At 43.0% G+C, this 23,596-nt stretch overlaps 1 protein-coding gene across 1 annotated transcript in view; it reads right to left on the reverse strand.

The window, feature by feature from the left end:
* SEC63 (SEC63 homolog, protein translocation regulator) overlaps nucleotides 1–23,596 on the reverse strand; it is a 100,480-nt gene that overhangs the window by 34,456 nt on the left and 42,428 nt on the right. The window contains exons 6-9 of the mRNA XM_073336936.1: nucleotides 13,316–13,374; nucleotides 12,058–12,108; nucleotides 9,388–9,496; nucleotides 863–957 (exon numbers count right to left, since the gene is read on the reverse strand). Of these exons, the coding sequence (XP_073193037.1) occupies nucleotides 863–957; nucleotides 9,388–9,496; nucleotides 12,058–12,108; nucleotides 13,316–13,374 (314 nt within the window). The remainder of the gene's footprint in view (nucleotides 1–862; nucleotides 958–9,387; nucleotides 9,497–12,057; nucleotides 12,109–13,315; nucleotides 13,375–23,596) is intronic.

Genomic DNA, 23,596 nt, shown 5'->3' on the forward strand with positions numbered 1-23,596 from the left:
TTGCTAGGGTTTATTCCAATCAGCTACTTTTATAAGGTTTTAATATTAAACTTTCTGTAAACTGGTGACAATTTCATCTTAACACCTTTCACCCAGACAAGACCATGCCGGCTTCCTCAAATTTAGATAGATCGATAGATAGATGGGAGATGGTCTCTGGGGTATGCAGAACACTTTTTTAAAATTACTGATTTAAGATGGACTTTTCCAAATTGACGCTACTTACAGACAACCTAATTTGAACGTGACTGCACAAGCTGCATGGTTCCAAGATAATATCTTTCAGAGACCCAGACGGGAAAGAAGGGTTAGTCACTCCACAAGATTTGAAGTCTGAGAAGGAAGCTTTATATTGGCTCTGAGATGGTGGTTCAGACATTAGATAATAATTTGATTTCAGTATTAAGATGTTTAACCAGATTTGAGTTATAGATTTGATTGTCTTTGATAAAATTCTTTAGTTGGCATTTGTAATCAAAGGGATAACCAACTTCTTAAACTATTCCTTCGAATTTATAAGGATTGATTATTTTTAGTATTAATTTGATATAACTAATTTAATGACTTAACTCCAATCCAATATGGACTAACTTGTTTGATCTGTTGATCCTGATTTGTTGTAATGCTTCATTTTCAGTTTAGTTTAATATTAATAGGAGCTTAGCTTTGGTGATATTGCTTGATTTTATTTTTCTTTAAGTGTTTTATTAAATGTACGTGTCGTTCAATAAGCAACGTGGGTCCAGAACCCTTGAGGACCTGGGTGGATACCATCCAGTCAGTCAATCTAAAAGCCTAACCAACTCCCCCTTTTAAGTCTGTGGTTCTCACAATAGTGAAACATCTTTCAGGATTAACTAACCTGAGGTATCTGAATGTTATCTGTTGGTCTGCTTGTAGCATCTTTGTTATACTGAGGGTCAAATTCAGAGGCTCCTGCTAAAACCATTATAAGCCCTGCAAAGATAATTGGGGACAAAGTACAGCAAAGTAAACACAAAGTTCTAGAATTTCACTTCCTGAAATTAAGATCCCACTAGGCCAGATAAGTGACTTTTCAGCATCCTCACACAGAAAACTCCCAGCTATTTCAATCCCTCCATATCAATAGCAAGTCCCTACTCTGAGTAAGATATTCAGTAGACCCAGTACTGCCTCTAATATTACAGCTGCCTCTGGCGTAACGCCTGACAAAAATCAGTCAAAGTAGCTCTGGGCCACAAGATGGGCTTTCCATGTGATACCACATCTAGCAGGATATGCTGATATTTTTAAAAGAAGTAGACTTGTCACATGGTTGTGGCCCTAAAGGCAGCAGAAGTCCCTGGTCCCATCCTCCTGACAGCAGCTGAAGCTGCTGTGCAGAGTCTCTTCTAATGTGCTTATGCACACTTCCCCTCACATTAACTGAAGTGGCTGGGGCTCTCTCTTTGCACCCCCCAAAGTGGCAAAAGGGTGGTGTACAAAAGGGGGGTGGTGGGGGGGAAGACTGTTTTCGCTTGACATTTTCTGTTCAAGCTTTAGCAAGGGTTTCTGAGTTCAACTGCACACACAGAAACCAACCCGAATTGATGGCTCCAGTCTTGTGGAGCTTGGCCCGGCTCCTCAGTCTGGGCTTTGCAGCCTAGTGCAGGGATCATGCCACCACTCTGATTTGGACTGGCCAAACCTGAGAGGTGCTGTACCTCATGTTCCTGGTTGCAATGCCAGGAATGCGGACACAGGCCCAGCCATGCAAGATAAGCACCATCACAGTGTGTGAATGGGCTGGGAGGGGAGCCTCGCTCTCTAGCCCTCTTCCCCCTGGTCTCCTCTCCTCACTGGGCTGGGATTAGGGTTGCAGTGCCAGGCCAGTGGGTGCTGCTTCAGGTGGCCGGTGCCCCCCTCAACAGTTTGGTATACTGCACCCACTGAATTGGGAGGCTACATCTGCCCTTGACTCAAGAAGTCAGCTTTCAAAAATTTATAACACAGGCATGACGTTCTGTAAAGCTACACTGCCTATCCTTCAAATTGGGAGTCAGCTCTGTACTGGGATGCATCTGTTTGAAGCCGAGATAAAGTGACTAGATTAGTTTTTTTCAAGTGTCTCTGGGAACCTTTAATTCTAAAACAAATATTGTTAAGTACTAGATTTTTTAAATGATTAAATTAGATGAACCCTTTGCAGTAAAAAGTAGCTCTACAAACTAATTCCTTACACATGGAAAGCAGGAATTCCTTCAATGAAGCCAGGAAGATTTAGCCATCCTTCCCTGAAAATGTCCTTTCAATCCTAATTTCCCACATTAGAGAGTTAACTATACTTTGGAGGAAAAAAATAAATTTCTTCTGCTACAGGGCATGGTAAATTCCACCTAATGACCACACCTAAATAGTTGGAGGTCAATTTCCATCTCTATTCTGGATGATCCATTTGTCTTCAAGGTGGGCCAAACCTGTGGACCTTATTACTCAAAGTAAGGAAATTTTCAGGTAAACAGATACATTTTCATATTATTCTTTGCGCTAAGGTCTACAGAACTGTTAAAATGGGATTTAGATAGTGTCTCTCCAGGATGCACACAGTAGGATCAGCCTTTAAATGTGGATATCCCAAATGAGGTAGATTATATATAAATATCTTCTTCATATTTTAGTGCCCGGGGAAGACGTCTGCCAAATGAAAGGAAATGGCTTTGGCTAAAGATTGGAAGCTCAATATGCAGAATTAGATGAATTTATGTATTGATGGTCATATGGCCATCTAACTGATCTCAACAGAGTAGACATGATTAATCTCAGAGTGTTAGTGCTCCTAAGGACTGTACTTTGATGCTTAACCAAAGGAGAAATATTTCTTGAATTTACTTAGGAAATGAATGCTGACAATGGTGAGGACTACCTGTCTGAATTGAAGTACATTGGAGATATCTTCTGACTTCAAACACACACTCAGCTAACTGAAGACTGCAGCCATCAGAACGCCTACTCTACTGGATAGGAAATATGACACCACCTCCTGCAGGGGCTCGATCTGGGTATTGCTGTAAGGAGCAGAAGGAGGTTCTACCGTTTTCCTCTGTGATCTTGTGGAATGTGATTGATGCCTTCAGGAAGCACCTAGTGTTGGGATTTGTACATAGCTTCCTTTTTCTGAACAACATGGGAACATTACACAACAGAGACTTCACCTTTTTACCCACAATAAAGCCCTCCTGGAGGGAACTTATCGGTATGTTCACAGGTTTAACATGGTAGTTAAACTATGTACTAGCTAGAAGAATAAATTCTTTTTGCTGCTTTCTCTCTGAAGTGCATGAAAGCAACAGTCACTTCATCCAAGTATTCATTTTAAACCTGTCTGGTCCCAGATGAAGGATTAGATTTGCAATTTCAGATCTCTGTGAGATAGATATCTGAAGATCCAATGCTAGGTTAAATCAGACCTGAGAACTAAAATCTCTTCAGATAGAAAGACTGAAACAGTATCACTGCTACTCTCTCATTTCTAGCTTTTGTACTGTTCTGGGGAGCAGTGGAAAAGGGGAATAGACACATAGCTGGGACCTTGTCCAACTTTATGAGAGCTCATTCACCACCTCATATCTCAGGTCCTGACACAAAGAGAGGGCACAGTGCACTTTATTAGCTGTTTCCAGATTCAAAGAGGTCTATCACCAGCTTAACTAACTGACTGACCATGAGCGAGACATTTCTGGGTGTAGGAACCATACTGCTAATCTGACGTCCACCGTGTATATCTTGGTGTTCATCTCCCCCTAGATGGGCAGTACACATAGAGATAGGAAACTTTGCTCCACTCAGGACAAGAGAATTTCTCTGAGGGGTAGGGTCCATTGTATTCTACCCATTTATGAAACCCTGTCATAACCAGAATAGATCGGTTATCCATGAAAGGAGCAGTCCTGCGAGACCTCAATAAATCACTGTGTTCCAGCTCATGGATGCTGTGCTTTCTTTCTGGTACCCATTCCCTGAACTGAATTGGAAATCTCTCTTTAAAATAAAAATCTGACTCTACATTCAACAGTTGTGGGAGTAGACAAACAATTGGAGCTAGATCTCTGCCAACAGATGAGACAGGGTAAGATGTAGATGATGCCTGGAATTACTGGATAGGTAGCATATGAACTCTAGATCATTGAAGCATGCCTGTCTGAGATGAGAATTGCCAATAGGCTTCAATAAGCATTGAATTTGTGTTTATTAAACCACTTGTTAACAGAAGATGAAGGTGGCCATATTGGAGAACATTCTCCTGAGATGAGGTCTTGTACCTCAGACAGTATTCTTCCTCAGCCCAAGCCTATGATCGTCTTCCCTCGCAGAGAGAGAAAGACAGACTGTCTAGATTACAAGATACCCCAGGAACTGTATTACTCAGTGTATTTACTTCAGCTTTCTCTCTGTACAGAACCCTGAGCAGAACTCTGTCCAGGAAGACTGAACTTCCATCTTCCCTAAAGCCAATATTAGTACTACCATGATGCTGCAAAGCATATTGATTCATGTAAGATCAAACGATAGCAACTGAAGTCAGGGAAATAAAAAGGCTGTCATTCATCTACAAAACATAAGAATTGTCTGACAATGGTAAAATAGAAATGCTGTGAAGACAATCTTCCTTTAGGAACTTATTTAGATGTTTCAGACAGGGCCTTGCACTGCTTGTCCGATCCTCTAAAGCTAAAAATAGGATGGGGAGCATCAGCTTCAGTCTGAAGTAGATGGAGGATTTCCATTATGAAATAGCCTTTCCAGGGTTTGAAGAGACAGCGAATGGAACAAAAGCTGTTCCTGTCATTCCAGCTCCAATGGATACTCCTCTGGACATTGAGTGCTCCCTTCCCAGGATGTGAGAGATGGGAATATAGAGCTGGATCTTGTCTAGGGCAATTGCACACCTCCTAAGTGTAGTTTCATAATACTTAATACACTCTTGCCTGAAAGAGTCTTCAATTCTTTGTTTTAAATATATTTTACTATTTGATTCTATAATTGTTCTGGATTGCTACCGTTCCTTCCTTAAGGAACAAGAATTCACTTTGTGGGGTGGGGAGGTATACAACTAGAGCAATCAGCAAAAGTCTACGACCGGGTCTTTTTCTGCATTTATCCGCATTTTGTATTCTGTACAGGTGAGCAGGGGAAACTGGGCACTGAGGATTGTCCACTCTGCTGCACTCCATGAAAGTGAGAAGGAAAAGGGGCTGATATTATTCATTCATTTATTTCCCCTTATTTTTCCCCATGGGGACTCTGCTCTGCTCCGTCGGGGCCACAGCCTTCCCCACACCTTGTGCCTTCAGGGATCTAGTGTCACAGGCCTGCGGAAGTGCAAAGAGCCCTCTGCAGCTTTGCTGTCACAGCACTTCTCTCTCACTCTTGTGACAGCGGAGCTGCAGAGGGCTATCTGAGTTGCCGCGAGGCCAGCGACACCCAATCCCTACAGGAACAAGGTGGGGGGTAGGTGTCCTGCACTCAAGCCAACTGTTACCACTGGATTTTTTGTTGTTGATTTTAGTGTGTCAGCTGAAATCAATGTTTACCAATTTCTGTTAATTTAAGTCAAATCTTGCCAAGCCTAATGACATGGGATCTGCATGGGACAGATAAGTCCGTGCTTCCCGCGGAGATCTCAGATATGAGTAGGGTGAAAAAGGAGACAAAGACCCTTTTTTTCCATCTCTGGTTTGTCTTGGCCTACCTTTCTCCCTGCAGCCTACAGGAGTACGAGCTGCTACAAATACCTCTGAAGGGGAAGCAGAGCTGAGGGGACAATCCCTCAAAAGGCAAATGCAGCCATAGCACATGGCTGGACATTACACAGACATGTTATTGAGCTGAATTATTAGTCTACAACAGTGGTTTTCAACCTTTTCCCCCCAATTTGTGGACCCCTAAACATTTCAAATGAATGGTGCGGACCCCTTTGAAAACCTTAGGCAGTCTGCGGACCCCCAGGGGTCTGCAGACACTAGGTTGAAAACCACTGGTCTACAATTTTTAATACAAAATTTGGAATTTCCTTCAGAAAAGCGCTGCAGCAGGGAAGCCTGGCTGAGCCAGCAGCCACTGTAGAACCAGAAAAACTGGAGGGAACTTCAGGAGATGAGGCATTCCCCTTCTGCCAGTGACTGTAAAGTCTGATTCTGCCCCTAACCTGCAAGCAGCCTGAAGTACCTATTGTAGTGGATCTGTGGACCTTAGCATGAAGGAAAGCAACTCTGTTAATTTAAAACACCTAGTCATAAAGTATCCTCCTTCCCCACAGTGATGATAACTCATCTCTTCCCTTAGTCCCTTAATCCTCAAGAAAGGGGAGAGAAAAACGTTTTAATTACTAAGAAGATGCATAGGCAGCACTGTAGGACACATGCACAAACAAACAGAGTGGGCTCACAAAATTCGGTTCAGTAGTAACAAATATTTAGTACTACATTTGCTATATAGTTTTCAAAACACTTTACAAAAATATGCATAAGTATCAGTATACCCTCTACAGATGGGGGGAGAGAACTCAGGCAGAGAAAAGGCTAGTTTGCCACCATAGTGAGTTCAAGTTTCTTGTCCTCAACTTCAAGGCCCTTCACAACTCTGTCTTTTCTTCTTTATTCAGTTGAGTCTATTTTGACCCACATGCCATCCTCTCCACCTATGATGCTGATTTCACCCCATTTAGGACGGTCCTCTGGGTAGAGTGCTAACACAGGACTCAAGAAAACTAGGTTCAATTCCCTGCTCTGCCACAGACATTTTTGTGTGACCTTGGGTGAGTTGGCCTCTCTGTGCCTCAATTTCCCATCTATAAATGAGGATAGTAGTTCCTCTCTGCTTCATGGGTATATTGTGAAATACATTAGATTGTGAGGTGCTCCAATGCAATGGTAATAGTAAACAGATAATGATAAACTTTAGTAGAGCCCCTGTCAGATTGATTTAGATAGAAAATTGTGCTCACCACCTCTGCCTGACAACGGCCCCTCAGCCTGTGCCGCTTCCAGCGGCTCCCGTTGTCCTGGAGCAGCAAACCGTGGCTATTGGGAGCCGCTATCGGCCAAACCTGCAGATGCAGCAGGTAAACAAACCGGCCCGCCAAGGGCTTTCCCTGCACAAGCGGCGCAACAAGTTTAGGAACCACTGGCCTAGATGATTGAGATACTGTCCCTAGTTTTGTGAGTCTGGAGGCTTGGTCCTCTCAGGGAAGGGTTCTCTGCTCTATTTTCCCAGTTAGCCTGACAGAATAAGTTTTTCCTTTCTGCCTTTGGTATATGTTGTATGGTGTATCTGTTCCTCTAAGCTTTTTTTTCAGGGCATGGGTTAAGCAGGGAGAGTTTAGTTTCTCTCTATTGTATTGCTAGGACGTTTGTCTTTTGACATATCACAGAGTATAGAAAAATATATCATAACTTACTCAAAAATTTCCTTTCTTTGAGCAGGACAGACTGCAGATCCATTATAATGCATCTTACCCCAGCTTGCAGCTCCTTAGAGGCAGAACCAGACTTGTCAATTACGACAGGCAGGGAATAGCCACACCCCTGAAGACCTACCCAGTTTGAGATGCTTCCGAAGCTGCTTTGTAGAGCTATTTCCTTTAAAAACTTTAATTCACAGGTTATTAGGTAGAACAAGAAATTCAGATAAAAACTTCCTACTGCTGAGTATCCTCACATTTCTCCCTGACCATACAGGGTTTCCCCCATTTCTTGTAGCACAGAGGGAGAGTGGCCTCCATGTTCTAAGATAATAGGATATCAATGAAAAGGGAATCTGAAAAGAGAACTGCTCCTGTGCTATAGAAATAAGTGTAACTCTGGAAAAGTTCACTCTTGAGATGATCTCTAATGGGTGGAGTTCACTGCAAGTTAGCTCATGTGTGCTAACTCAAGCTAACTGCACTTGAGCTAGCCTAGCTCCAGTGAAAGCAACCACACTTCAAAACAACACTCGAGTTACACAGAATTATTTGACTGACATCACACAGTGACTGGATTAGCAGAGTGGGTTAGATGATGAGTTGTAATTCAAGCCGTTCTACCTTCACTGTATTACTAGCTTGATCTTAAAGCACCATTTAACTCAAGCTAGAGATGTGTGTGTGTGGACAGGAGCCAAGTTAGGGGTAATACTCAAGCTAACTGTGCTGTGAAAACACCCCTTTAATAGGCTCCTTAAACTTTACAGAGGTTCAGAGATGGCCAGAGGAAGCCCTCACATAGGGAAGCCCTGTTATCTAGTTAAATGCCAAAGTGAGCAAGGCAATGGCACATAAGGGCTGATTAACATCTTGCTAAAGAGTGCAGAGGAAATGGTCAGAAGAAAGCGGTCGGCCCAGAGGCCCCCTACAGCCTGCTTGTTACTCCATGTCTGATATTTACAGAATTTTCAGAATTATTCTCTCTCATTCATCTACAGCTGGAGGAGAGTGAAAAAGCAGTGGGACGTGGCCAACCCATGGCGTGAGCAGGGTTCAGTTAACGAAGGCACTTTTGTGCTCTTCCTTGAAATCTTCTATTTCTCTGGTTGCCTGTGAGGTATTCCTGCCTCTACCGGAGTATCAAAAGGGGTGTTTCCAGCAATCTTGTTGCAGAGCCCCCAAGGCTAAACAACACCTCAGTAAGTCTTAGAATCCAGGAAGTCAAATATTAAGAATAAAGAGGATCCCATTTTAATCATTTTCTTTTCTGGTTGCTCTAGCAGATCTGGTAAACCCTTCAGCCATTGTAGACAGATGATTCTAGACCTAACCAGCTCTTCAAGGGCGCAGTAACTGTCACCCTGCTTTGATTGACGGGTCCGATTCTGCCTCCAAGGGGTTAGACCCATTGTGAGAGTTCTGCAGACTTTACTTCTAAAGATTTTTTTTTTTTAAACTTAGTATGAGTAGATAGAAAATTAGGCATACGATATACATTGAATGAACAAGTCATCTGAAAAGGACATTCCATGTTTTGGCATGAAGCAAGGTGTAAGGCTTTCAGAGCAGATATTTACAATGACAGAAACTTTAGCTAGGATATTATGTCTGGTGCCTCCAATTCTACATTTAACTCTTTGGTAATGTAAATGTTTAAAAATACTCTGGGTCCCCAGAATTCTAGTATTTGGAATTTTTCCAACAGTAAGCTTATGAGTGACAGCATGTTTACAGCAGGAATAAAGAGGGCATGCAGACCTAGGTTACAATCCTGATTGGCAGTGGCACAATGTATAACCATGGACAAGTCAGCTTCTGTGCCTCCATTTAACCAACCTTACAATGGGGTTATATTAATCACCCCATATAAGCAATGAGGTATTCAAATGAAGAATGAGTTTAAAAGGCAACTTTGTACCTTTAACCAACTTCACCCTGTTTTTTCAGATACCTTTTTTACTTACGTTTCAGATCCATATTTCGCGTTTTATAAACAAAATATGTATAGATTTGAGTTGTGCGTATGAGAATCTGATCTCCACTGTAGCGTATTGATCGGTACCACCAAGAACCCTAAGAAATTCAATAAGGATATACTGTGTCAAGGATTAATCTTTTAATTATAACTATCAAATACTAGAATACATTAAAACACAACTAAACTGCTTTTCAATTCAGAATTTATTCAGAACCAACCTCCAATATTCATATCAATACAAAAAAAAATTAAATTCACCCTACAGAGTCTGAATTTGTCTTTTTAACATAGCTGTGATGGAACAATGCCAGTTCAATTTCAGTTTTGTAAAGATCACCTTTTACCAACTCTAAGACTAAAGGTCATTCTAACATTTTAAAAGTTACCAAAAATATCCCCCTGAAGTGTTTATAAACCAAAAGGTTAAAGGATTGTGTTAGCTCATGTCAACCAGAAGGTGAAATTGACTAGAAACTATTTTCAATTTGTTCCTCAAGAAATCTGTAACAGTATAAATTTATGTATAAAATAATTCTGAAAACTTATTTTTATCTAATGTATTAGCATCACAGCTGAGCTTTGCTAGCCTAGGAGATTGACAGCCACACCTCCCTTTCCTCCACATTTGGGGGACTTCCAAATGTAAACAGCTTCAGCTTTTATGTTTTTTTAATTTTTCTAGCTCTTTTTCTTGCAGAGACAGCCTTGAAAACAAACTGATACAAACCAATCACTAGAGTTGAAAGCTAGTCACCTAAGTTTCCTAAAGACCACAGGTTACTCTCAGTCCCTCCACACACATTTACAGTGCATGTTCTTGACTGTGCCCTTTACTTTGGCTTCTGCAGAATAGAGTTTTTAAACAAGCCAATTAAGGTCTTTGATGGGCCAAGAGAGCTTTACAATGATGTCAGTAGAATATGAATGGTCAAAATGGGTTACGCTCAACAGTCTGACGAATCTGTACACAGAGATTCATAGAATCATAGAATATCAGGGTTGGAAAGGACCTCAGGAGGTCATCTAGTCCAATCCCCTACTCAAACCTTTAGATTCATAAAGGTCCCACTGAACCTTTGAAACTGGTGCAAATGTTTACAGTACTTTTAAACAAAAATAGTTCAGATATGCAGCATGAACGCTGTTTCTATTGTGACCAGATTCTCAAAGGGGAATAAAACAGAATATTACTTGTTCTAAGGGAGGAGTGTTTATGTGATTTTGACAGATAGGGGAAAGAGAAAATGGTGCCCAATCCACCCTTTTATGTTTTCTATGCTTTTGCCTTCTTTTTTTTCCCCCCTACTGTCACCTATCCTCCCATCTCCTCTCTCTATACCCAAGTCTTCTCCTCTCCCTAAATCCCACCTCCCTATAACCAATATGGTCTCATTGTTTCCTTGTACACCCCATCTATCTCCAACTATTGTCTCTTGTTTTATATTTAGATTGTAAACTTTCTGGAGTGGGGACAGTCCCTTGGTCTGTGTCTGTACAGCACCTAGCACAATCAGGTCCTGGTTCTTGACTGAGGCTCCTAGGTACTACAGTAATACAAATAATAAAAATAATCACCACGTGTATTCATTCTACCACATACACTCACTTCTTTGTACTCCTCACTTGCTCACTTTCCCCCACCTCCTACATCCTGCCACAATCTAGTGCTGCTCTGTTGGGCAGATAAAGGTCAGCAGAAGCATGGTCTCTCCCCAGCCCTTTCTCTGGTTCAGTAGCCACCTGCCACCAGCAGCGGTGGAGTTGAGCTGCCTGTAAGCTGGCCATGTGCAGTAGTATCCAGAGTCTCAAAATTCCATATGAAACTCTATGCATGGAGAAAGGAGAACACAAAGGGAGTTTTCACAAAGAGTGTGCAAGGAAGAGAGAGACCACGCTTTCACACAAAACTGAAGGTTGAAATAAAATTGTTACTACACAAAAATGAATAAAAATTAAAATTATAGAACAAAGTTATCAAGCGAAACTTGACCATCAACTGACCATCAACTTGTTCCATCCCTAGAGGAAGTAATTCTAGTGGCCTTAGTTCAACATTGAGGCTCAGCAACAACCCTGAATTAACTTCAAAACCAATAGATGAAAGGTATTCCCCAATTGTGACGAATAAGGAGAGAAGCTATGCAGCAGAATATATACACTGTTGTAAACATTCAGGATAGTCAATGTTTTTTCTTAAAGTCCCAGCTCTTGGAGTCATGAGAATCTCTTTCATTTTAAAAGTTTTTATCCCTCAGAATTTCAGAGAAAAGCCTGACAAAATGAATCCTGAAAAGTCAAATACCAAGAGGCAGATGAAAAGAATCCAATAATTTTTTAACATTTCATGTTTCAGCTAATATTCTGAGCACCTGACTCATGACTTCTGAGTGAGGCTGACAATACTGTGTATACATAAAAATGCATGACAAAGGGATGGGCAAATTCTGCAAACAATTGGTCATGAATTTCAACAGAATTAAGCACCATGGCATAGCATCTTTTTTCATGAGAGCTTTTCTGCAAGTGCACTTTAAATGGAAGCAAACACAGTTACTAGACTGTACACAAAGATGTCTTAGGAGTAAGACTTGAGCTCCTCATTCCCCCCATTCATAAAAATAAAGATTCTTTTCCCTTTAGTTTAGGTAATACTTACCACAACAACTGGAAGAATAACCATAAATGCTAGTCCATATACCAGCAAAACCTAAAAAGAAACATATTTGATGTACACAAGTCTATTACTAACTATATTTCAAACAAGAAGTTGTGTTACATACATATGCATTAATTAGCTAAATTTATCGCTCTAGGAGAGATCTTGAAATTTATGATTTTGAAGGCTACAACTAAATGGATCAGAAGCAAGATCTCATTCAGAAATTTTCACCAATTAAATATAGTAAGTGTTTTGTATGAGTAAGTTCTTTAAAATGCCCATCTGTTGTCTTGGGTGGGTTGTTTTAATTATCCAAAAGTTGTCTGCTAAGTAGTGATTTTAAGGAAAGACATCTAGTTATTCTATTCTTGAGCAAGCAGGTAAGGGTCAGCACTAACATCTAGCAATGTAATGTAATAGAAAGGATTTTTAAACTGTGGGTGCAGAATTGCTAGGGTACAGTACGTTGTATAGAAAGAAATTATATCTCTATATAAAGACCAATAAGTTGAAGTCATGTGTATATTTGATTCTGTGCTTGCATAAATTGCCTAGGAAGGTTGTGGAATCCGCATCATTGGAGATTTTTAAGAATAGATTAGCCAAACATCTGTCAGGCATGGTCTAGATCAGTGGTTCTCAAACTTTTGTACTGGAGACCCCTTTCACATAGCAAGCCTCTGACCCCCCCCCCTCTTATAAATGAAAAACACTTAATATATTTAACACCATTATAAATGCTAGAGGCAAAGCAGGGTTTGGGGTGGAGGCTGGCAGCTCGCGACCCCCCATGTAATAACCGTGCGACCCCAAGGGGTCCCAACCCCCAGTTTGAGAACCCCTGGTCTAGATAATACTTAGTCCTGCCATTAGTGAAGAGGACTGGACTAGATGACCTCTCAAGATCCCTTCCAGTCCTATGACTATGATTTAAGCTATTCTATGCAATAGCAAAGGTACACTTATAGAAGGTATAATGACCAGGCTACCACATCAACATCATTTCTGCATGTGTTAGTACCCTGCTCCCAAAAAGATTACATTTAAGCTATTTTATCACTTCTTATTCTGAAATTTTCTCCATGGAAACAGAGAACAATGATACATTCTAAATGAGTGATAGGCTTGGAAGTAGAAACATCTGATCAATCAATACCTACTCACATGCATAAAGTTAAGTATGGGCTTAACATATTTGCAGGATTAATGCCCGAGGCTGTGTCATGGAATATTACATAAAGTTACGTTAACTCACCAAGAGAGAATTTTTCTGATCCACAATCCAAGCTGGCAATGCAATACCAAAGCTCGTAGCTGGAGAGAATAAGAAAAACAAACCTGTTACAAAATGGCAAGGGATTCTTTTAAAATCACATGGACTTTCAAATGGGGGGGGGGGGGGGAAGAGGGGGAAGCTTTTATCCATGTCAGTATTTAAACAACAAAATTCTAAAACTCAGTAAACTAAAAAAAGGTTTTGGAAGTATGTCTACTCAAGGATGCAGAGAACTGATAAGAGTTTCTGAAGCTCTGAAAATTTCACCAAAACTATTTTGGCTCAATAACTATATGCAAGATGTACAAATATATCAAAAGAGAACAGGTGAATACAAAGATGCAACAATTTAATGCAGTTGTCCAGATTTGCAATGCTTCCACTGGTACAAACACATACAGTACAGTAAATACCTTGATGGGGAAAAAATGGTTAGCTACCTTTCTATAATCGTTGTTCTGCAAGATGTGCTGCATATGTCTATTCCAGTATAGGTACGTGTGCTCTGTGCACAGTTGTCAGAACATTTTCCCTCAGTGATCCTCGTCGAGGCAGTTTGAGTGCCCTACGCCATCGTACACCACTGTGTGCAGGTGTAAGAGGGCAGAGTTGTCCCCAGCCCCCCCTCAGGTCCTTCTTACCAGATAGACTCCAGTAGAGAAGGGAAGGAGGGTGGATCATGAAATGGACATTTACAACACATTTCGAAGAATAGTTATGGAAAGGTAGGCAACCACTTCTTCAAGTGATTACACATCTACTCCACTGTAAGTGACTCACTAACAGAACAACTTGGAGGTGGGCTTGGGATCTACTTCAATAGAGATTGGAGAACAACACTTCCAAAAGTGGCGCATTTCTTGAACGGATGGGCTATAGCATAATGAGAAGCAAACGTGTGCACTGATGACCAAGATGCCACTTTGCAAATGTCCAGAATAAGTACTTTAGTCAGAAAAACCGGTGATGCTGCATGCACTTTAGTTGAATGGGACAACACCTAGCTGGTGGAGTCACATTAGCCAACTTGTAGCATAAACGAACGCACAAAGAAGTCCAGGATGAAATCATTTGAGCAGAGACTGGCTGGTCCTTCAATGCAGTTTTGTTTATGGTCACAATTTGTTAGTGAATACCTAAACAACTTAGTACAGGTCCACGTAGAAAGCTAAAGCTCCCATCACATCTAACAAATGAATTGTCTCCTCATCTCTGTAAGAGTGAGGCTTTGGAAAGAAAGAGTAAATAAATTCCCTGGTTAATGTGAAAATTAGACACCATCTTTGGCAGGAACTTAGGGCAAGAGTGGAGGTAAACTTTATCCTTATGAAAAGCTGTACAGGGAGGCTCGGATACCCAGGCTCTCAACTCATCCACTCTCCTTACCGAGGTAATCACAATTAAAAATGCCACCTCTGTAGACAGGAGGAAGGAAAGCTACAAGAGGTCCAAAAGATGGCCCCCATTAATTTTGCTGACACCAAGTTCAGATCCCATGAAGGAATAGGATCACGTACTGTGGGTATAATCTGTCCAAGACCTTTAGAAACCTAATGGTGATGGGGCTAGGGAAAACTGATCTACTGTCCGCTAAGGGGCAGAAAACTGACAGAGATACATCTGATACAGGTAACTGCTGAAGTTTATGTTTTAGGTGTAAAAGGTAATCTAATATGTGACTGATGGGAGCGTGTTCCAGAGGGACATCCTTCTGTTGGGACGAGATGTACTACTCAGAAGTACTTCCTGACCATACATAGAGCAAGCCTTTTCTAACAATGTTAACCATAAAGCATCCACCTGTCAAGTGGAGGGCTTGCAGGCTGGGGTCGAGCAGGTGCCTATGGCCCTATGAATCACGTCTGGGTCCAACAGGAGAAAGAGTGGAGGTCTGAGTGACAAGGGTAGCAGAATCGAATACCAGTGTTGCTGAGGCCATGCAGACACTATGAGGTGAGCATGGTCTTGCTTGATTTTGGACAAAACTCTGGGCAGTGATTGAATCAGAGGGAAGGCATACAGGATGGAGATCTTTCAGGACAGCAGGAATGTATCTGACAATGAGTCTTGCCGAGACCTCCCTGGGAACACAACTGATGGCATTTCCTATTGGCCTTTGTTGCTAAAAGGTCCACTTGGGGAGTCCCCCATAGCTGGAAGATGGATCTGGCCATGTTGGGACTCAGCAACCATTAATGGCCAATGGAGAAGGATGTGCTCATCTTATCTGACAATGTATTCTGCACCCCCTAGAAGGTAAGCAGCTCTGAGGTGAATCCAATTAGCTATGCAAAAGTTGCACAGGAATAGCTGAGGAAAATTCACTCCTCCCTGCCTCTTTACATCAAACCAGTCGCTGTGCTGTCACATAAAACTAGCAGATTTTTTCCCCCTTGATATGTGGAAGGAAATCTGAACAGGTTAGACCAACAGCTTGCAATTCCCTGATATTTATGAGAGTCTTTAGATCTTTGAAGACTTACAGATCTCATGTGCCCCCACCCTCCCACACCCAGGGATAATGCGCCTGTGACTAAAGTGAGCGTTGCTTGTGGGGAATGAAGGGGGCCACCATACAGACTTTCTTAGGGTCCATTCACCAATCCAGAGACAAAACTAACATTGGTAGTCAAACCACTGTGTCTAAATGATGGCAACTCGGGGCATACACTGAAGCAAGCCATCCTTGCAGCTTGCTGAGGTGCAGTCCAATGTGCTGCACTGCACAGGCACACACTGCCATGTGTCCCAGGAATCTGAGGCAGCTGCACACTATGGTCAGAGGATGTGCCTTCAATTCTAGAACTAAGCCCCATAGTGTTTTGAACCGCAATTGCGGTAAACAAGCCTTGACCTTCATAGAGTGTAAGACCACCCTAATACATTCTATTCTCTGTACTGGTTTCAGGATTGATTTGTCCCAGTTTACTAGGAGCTCCAGCACACTGAATGTGCACAGGATGATGGATACACTGGACAGCATGTGAGTCTGGAACCAGCATTTGACCAGCCAATCATCCAGGTACAGGAACATGTGGACCCCTACTTTTTGATGAGTCACTTACTGACTCTACAGGTTTAGCTGGTGATAAAGAACATGATGCAACACCAGTGCCAGCTCTGTGTCTTTGGTGAGGGAGCTGCCCAAGCAACTTCTAGCTGCTCGGGACTGATTCTGATCCTTAACACCAGAGAATGTTGCCTGTGGTGCTGATGCTCTCAGTGCATCCTTAAGGAAACTGACTGAGGTGGGTGAAGAGACATCCTAGCAGGAGGATATGGCCCTGGGACCCACCCTTATCTATGCCATTGCCTCCTAGGAGGCAGCCACTACTGGGACTGCTGTGAGATCTGTGACCTCCAAATCTCTGACAGAGGTTATGCATCCCACCTAGACAGGGACACAAGATCACGACACAGAGTCCTCTGATAGTGGGGGAGCAGAGCCCGTTGGAACTGGAGATAGGTGGTCAGATCCCAGAGATGGTGGTATCAGGAATATCATTGCTGGCTTTTTCCTCAATTGCATTGGCTTCTGAAGTACCGAAAGCTGAATGGTAATGATACTGCATGCTGCTGACGAGGCGGTGTAGGAACCAAGGAATTGGTACTGACTGGATACCTTCCTGCACTCCTAGGGACACAGGTACCAAGAGGTTAAGCAGTTCTATTGGGGCTGCATATGCCTCTGGTGTCACTGATACCAGTATTGATCTGTGACCACAGTGTGTTTGTAAGGATACTTCAGTGCTGGGCTTTGATGGACCTGGCACAGGTTCCGGAGTCAACAATCCATTCTTTTTAGATGAGAAGTGCTCTAGAGAGTGCCTCCCTTCAGAGTCTCTCTACAGTCCTTGCCTCTAGCTGACCACCTCCATATCCCACCCAGTCCACCAACACCACCCACCACTCACATTAAACCCAATAACTGAAATTAGACTAAAATACTGCTGCCCACAAGAGACTAGACTACTAAGCACCACAGGCAGAGACTAGGAGCGACTACAGGACACCAGTGGAATGGCAGGGAAATGATCAAGTGAGATATATCTAGATAACCCTGGCAAGTGACCCACACACTGCACAATCAGGTGTAAACCTCCTCAAGATCACTGCCAATCTGACCTGGGGGAAATTTCCTTCCAAACCCCACATAGAGCAATCAGCTGGACCCTGAGCACATGAGCAAGAACCGGCCAGCCAAGCACCTGAGAGACAGAATGCTTGGAGCGACCTCAAGAGCCCTGGCCCACTCAATCCAATGTCCCATCTCCAGCTGTGACCATCCCTGATGTTTCAGAGGAAGAAGATAAAAAAAGCTGAATACATTGAGGGGGAGGGGAGGAATCCCGTCCTTAGTCTAGCATGTGGCTGGCTGAAACCCTGAAGCATGAGCTTTTAGGAACATAAGAAACTGGAACTGAGCCCTGCTCCCTACCATCACAAACAACCCCATCATACAACTACACTCAAATTTGTTCAGCTCTCTTTCAAAGCTGATTAAGTTGTTTGTCCCCACAACTCCTTCTGGGTGGCTGTTCCAGAACCTTGAACTTGGTATTACTGAATTTCATCCCATTTCTGTAACTCCAGTCACATCCCTTCTTCTCAACCTTTTTTTGCTAGACTAAAACAAGCTAAGCTCTTCTAGTCTTCTCACATAAGACCCTCCATTCCCCAGGTCATCATAGTAGTTCTTCTCTGCACTTGTTCCCGTTTAAATTAATCTTTCTTCAGCATGAGTGATGAGAATTATACACAGTATTCCAAATAAGGTCTTCACCAGTCCCTTGCACAATGGCATTAATATTTCTCCATTTCTACTGGAAATGCCTCACCTGATGCATCCTAGGATTTCATTTGCCTTTTTCACAGCCACATCACATTGGTGGCTCAGCCATCATGTGATTGACCCACACCTCCAGATCTCTCTTGTCTGTTGCTTCCAACTGATGCATCTCCATCTTGTAGGAGAAATTATTATTAGACCTTAAGTGCACATTTTTATCTACTTCCTCTGAAGCATCAGGGACAGCTACAACTGGAGATGGGACACTGGGACACTATTAGACCTTAAGTGCATTTATTCTCCAATCTATACCTGGGAAGTTAAAGTCTCCCATTATGGCACAATTCCCAAAAATATTTTTCTCTAAATAATATTAAAGAGATCTCTATCCATATCCAAGTCTGATCCTGGGGTCTATAGCAGACCCCTAACACTATCCTAATAGAGCCTCTTTTACAATCTTTCCCCTTGAATACTTTTGGTGTTAGAATCATAGACTATCAAGGTTGGAAGGGACCGCAGGAGGTCATCTAGTCCAACTCCCTGCTCAAAGCAGGACCAACCCCAACTAAATCATCCCAGCCAGGGCTTTGTCAAGCCTGACCTTAAAAAACTCTAAGGAAGGAGATTCCACCACAGTCTAGATCCATCCTCTTTAAAACCCCTTTCAGATAGCTGAAAGCAGCTATCAAATCCCACCTCATTCTTCTCTTCTGCAGACTAAATAATCCCAGTTCCCTCAGCCTCCCCTCATAAATCATGTGCTCCAGCCCCCTAATCATTTTTGTTGCCCTCTGCTGGACGCTTTCCAATTTTTCCACATCCTTCTTGTAGCGTGGGACCCAAAGCTAGACACAGTACTTCAGATGAGGCCTCACCAATGCTGAATAGAGGAGAATGATCACGTCCCTCAATCTGCTGGCAATGCCCCTACTTATACAGCCCAAAATGCCGTTAGCCTTCTTGGCAACAAGGGCACACTGTTGACTCATATCCAGCTTCTCGGCCACTGGAACCCTTAGGTCCTTTTCTGCAGAACTGCTGTCGAGCCATTCGGTCCCTAGTCTGTAGCAGTGCATGGGATTCTTCCGTCCTAAGTGCAGGACTCTGCACTTGTCCCTGTTGAACCTCAACAGATTTCCTATGGCCCAGTCCTCTTATTTGTCTAGGTCCCTCTGTATCTGATCCCTACCCTCCAGTGTATCTACCACTCCTCCCAGTTTAGTGTCATCTGCAAACTTGCTGAGGGTGCAGTCCACACCATCCTCCAGATCATTAATGAAGATATTGAACAAAACCGGCCCCAGGACTGACCTTTGGGGCACTCCGCTTGATACCGGCTGCCAACTAGACATGGAGCCATTGATCACAACCCGTTGAGCCCGACTATCTAGCCAGCTTTCTATTCACCTTGTAGTCCATTCATCCAGCCCATACTACTTTAACTTGCTGGCAAGAATACTGTGGGAGACTGTATCAAAAGCTTTGGTAAAGTTGAGGAATAACCCATCCACTGCTTTTCCCTCATCCACAGAGGGAGTTATCTCATCATAGAAGGCAATTAGATTAGTCAGGCATGACTTGCCCTTGGTGAATCTATGCTGACTATTCCTGATCACTTTCCTCTCCTCTAAGTGCTTCAAAACTGATTCCTTGAGGACCTGCTCCATGATTTTTCCAGGGACTGAGGTGCAGCTGACTGGCCTGTAGTTCCACAGATCCTCTTTCTTCCCTTTTTTAAAGATGGACACTACATTAGCCTTTTTCCAGTCATCCAGGACCTCCACCGATCGCCATGATTTTTCAAAGGTAATGGCCAATGGCTCTGCAATCACACCTGCCAATTCCTTTAGCACCCTCAGATGCAGCGCATCCAGCCCCATGGACTTGTGGTCCTCCAGCTTTTCTAAATAGTTCTGAACCACTTCTTTCTCCACAGAGGGCTGGTTACCTCCTCCCCATGCTGTGCTGCCCCGTGCAGTAGTCTGGGAGCAGACCTTGTTTGTGAAGACAGAGGCAAAAAAGCATTGTTGGTAGTGACCAATAGATTGCTATGCTGGTTTTGATAGTGAGGGATGTAGCTTCTACACATTCAGCTATTTTTTTTTGCCAATGTTTCCTCAAACATCCTCACACCTCGACACTGGGATACGAGGTGATCCGATATGACTGATTGCTATGCATGAGTGTAACACAGCTTCCTTGTAGTCACTGAGTAAGGAGATATTGCTCATTACCACTCACATAAAGTGTCTCACCAGGACATAACTTAAGACGTCCCACTTCAAGCGAGAATCATACCCCTAGATGACAAACCACTTGCTTGCAACTAAACACATTTTACTTTTTAAATATAGGAAAATCTTTTGGTGTGAATGGCTATAACTGAGAATGAAATTTATGTGTAGCATTTCCTCAGGTGGCTGGCTTACAATGAAGATGCTTTGCTTTTGCTCTTTTGGCACCTGAAATCTTTGTAGTTTGACAGTTACTCTGTGCAGGCTGCAACAGGTAATCGTCACTCTTGGTCAAACCTTCCCATGGTGGCAAAAGGCTTCAGACAGGTTCAAGGGCCAGGCACGAACGTGCAACTCAAAGCCTCATGAACTGGCAGAGCATCTACTGGCTGTTTGTGGCAGCAAAGCAGATCTCACTCTCTGAGGATCCTAAAAAGCTGCCTATAGCACCTTCTGGACTTTGCTCAATGCTTACAAGGCTTCTTTGCTGCCACTGTAGGGGACAAAGGAGCCTGCTCAACAGGTGCTGTACTGGAAAAACAAGACAGTTAGAAACTCACTGTTTTAGTGATTCCTTGGCTCAGGGGAGGAGCTAGAAGCTTAAATGAATTTGCTATTGAACAAAAAGGAATCAAAATGTTTTACAACAAAGTGGCCAGGAGAAGCTGACCCACCAGTCTGTTTAATCACCAGAGGCAGTAATCCTGCTGGCCTGAGTAGAAGGGCAGGACTTACTCCTGAAGTCTCCAGCAACAACATTGCATTCCACAAGTGGGAAACATTACACTTAGCCATGACTGAGGGGAAAAGCTGGGCAATAGGGAAAAAAAAAAAATCCAACAACAAGGTTTGTTAGTTCTCACCTGTAACTTTGCATTTAACCAAAAATAGAAATTTTCATTTAAATGTTTCCAAACCAGCCTCAACTCGCCTCATGTAGACATGCATTATAATATTGGCTCTCAAACTATAGTATATCGACCACAAGTGGTCTGCGGCAATCTGGCTGGTCACATGGTATTAGCCCTACTTTTTTTTTTAGCTGCCAAATAACATTAGATCGTCATCAATCCCGCACCATCAGATACATAAGGCAGAAGCCAAACAGTGCCAATCACCACACTGCCGGGCTTGATTTTCCCAGGTCTTTTATATTCAGATTTAATCATGCCACTTCAGTGATTATTGTGCTATGGAACATGCCTCTGGTCAGCCTCTCCATCTCTTGCTGCGTTGCCAATGAAATGCTAGTCTAGGTAGCTTATCAGGGATTCCTAAAAGATATCCCAAATATGTCCATCTCTTCTTCTTTTCTACTTGCATTGTTGTATGTAGTTGTGCCCATTCTAGGAACTCTTCATTACCTATTCTAGAAGTTCATTTTACTTTGAATAGTCTATGCAGACACCTGCATTGAAAGCTGTTCAGTTTGTCCTGGATGGACTCATTTTTCCCTAGGACTCTGTTCCATATATAAGGATGCTTAGGATGTTGCTTCTAAAGATCTTAAGTTGGGTCTTTTTGCTAATCACACTGGAGTTCCATACAGTATTGAGATTTTGAAATACAGCATTTTCTTTAGCTATTCTGGACTTTACATCAAACATGCACTATGGTGAATGACCTCACCCAGATAAATAAATTTATTAACAGCTTCTCAAGGCTTCACCTTCCAAGTAGATAAAATCATCAGCAGGTAAATTATCAGTAAATCAAAAATTGAAGTGATGAACGTTAAGACCTCTGTCTTTTATTGCATATCTTCAAACAGATTTATTTATAAAACAGATGTCTTCTGCAAAGTCTAAGTCTCCAAGCTCATGATATATCCACACAATATCCATTTCCATACCTTCCCAAAATAAAATCAGTAGCGATTTATAACAGGATGGCTGGCCCACTAAAGGAAACTGAGCGCAGCTCTCCTATTCCAGCTCAGGTACTCCCTGTTTGGGCTAATTAAGAGAGCGGAGCAGCATCTGGGAAGCTACAAGAGACTTAAGAGTGAGTTAAAAGGGTCAGAGCAGACTGGTTTGGTCAGGAAGAGAGGTTCCTGGGAGACGGCTGAAAGCACAAGAGCAGCAAAGGGTTTGCTGGCTGAGAAAACCAGGGCTAGAGGGCTGAAGGCAGAAAGGAGAAGCAGAGGGAGATGCCTGCTGCCTCGAAGCTGGAGCAGAGGGCTGAAGGGAGGGAGCAGCCAAGGGGCTTATACACTAGCATCTCATTGCCATGAAGCTGGGTCCCCACAGGAACCAGGAGAGGTCCCTGTGGAAATGCTATGAGCTCCCACTGGGAAGAGCAGGGTTGTGCCCCAGAAGGAAGGCCTGGGTTGGCTGTCCTGGTGGAGGGACAGAGGACAACTGAAAGAGTCCAGGTCTGGTGGAAGACAGCAAGATGGTGAGAACAGAGCCGGGTTTTTAAAGATTGCATGCATGGAGCTGATGTGGACTATGTTGTGGGACTTCTGGTTTGGGACTCTTGCAGTGTGGCTCGGTTAATAAACCATGATGTACTGGAGGACAGGTTGTATTGGATTTACTATGAATTCAAGAGGGAAACTGAGGTGAGGGGCCACTCACAGGGCTTCAGTCTTCAGTAGCAATGCCTTGTGATCTACTAGAGTCATTTTGGAGGAGTCCTGACGTCTTCCTCTCTAGTGAGAGGAGTCTTTGATGGCATCTGCAGCCAATTACCCAGGTAGCTGCAATGCCAGCATTAAATTAGACCTGGTCTGGGCTTCCCTAGCAGTCACATTCCACACTGTACAAAGTATTTGGAAATGTGGAAAGTGTGGCATCTTAGGTTTTGGAAGCACACTATACATGATGGAATGTCATTACTGTTGGAGCCTGGTGCGACGGGGTATACAAACCCCATGCTGGGCCTGAAGGGGTTAAAAGGCAATACTGGGCCCAGGTAGCCCTCCCCCTCCAGAGCTGCTGACCATGCTCCAAGACTGGAGGAACAGGTTAAAAAGTGCTCAGAAGCAGAGGCAAAGGGTGGTGGACAGGTTGTAGGAGAGGGGTATCTGTGCACTAACCACAAGGTCGCCCAGTCCTCTGAGCCCCCATCACACCTGGGAAGAGAGTTGTAACATACTCACCTTTTGTGGGATAAGGTAAATTTGGGGGGGGGGGGTTCTTTTTATTGTTTTGCTGACCTTGTTCACCTATCCCCATTGTAACATATACTGTACTTCCAAGTACGACAGTTATTGTTAGTGTGGGAAATCTT

The sequence above is a fragment of the Lepidochelys kempii genome, chromosome 3, assembly GCF_965140265.1.
Source record: "Lepidochelys kempii isolate rLepKem1 chromosome 3, rLepKem1.hap2, whole genome shotgun sequence".
NCBI lineage: Eukaryota > Metazoa > Chordata > Testudines > Cheloniidae > Lepidochelys > Lepidochelys kempii.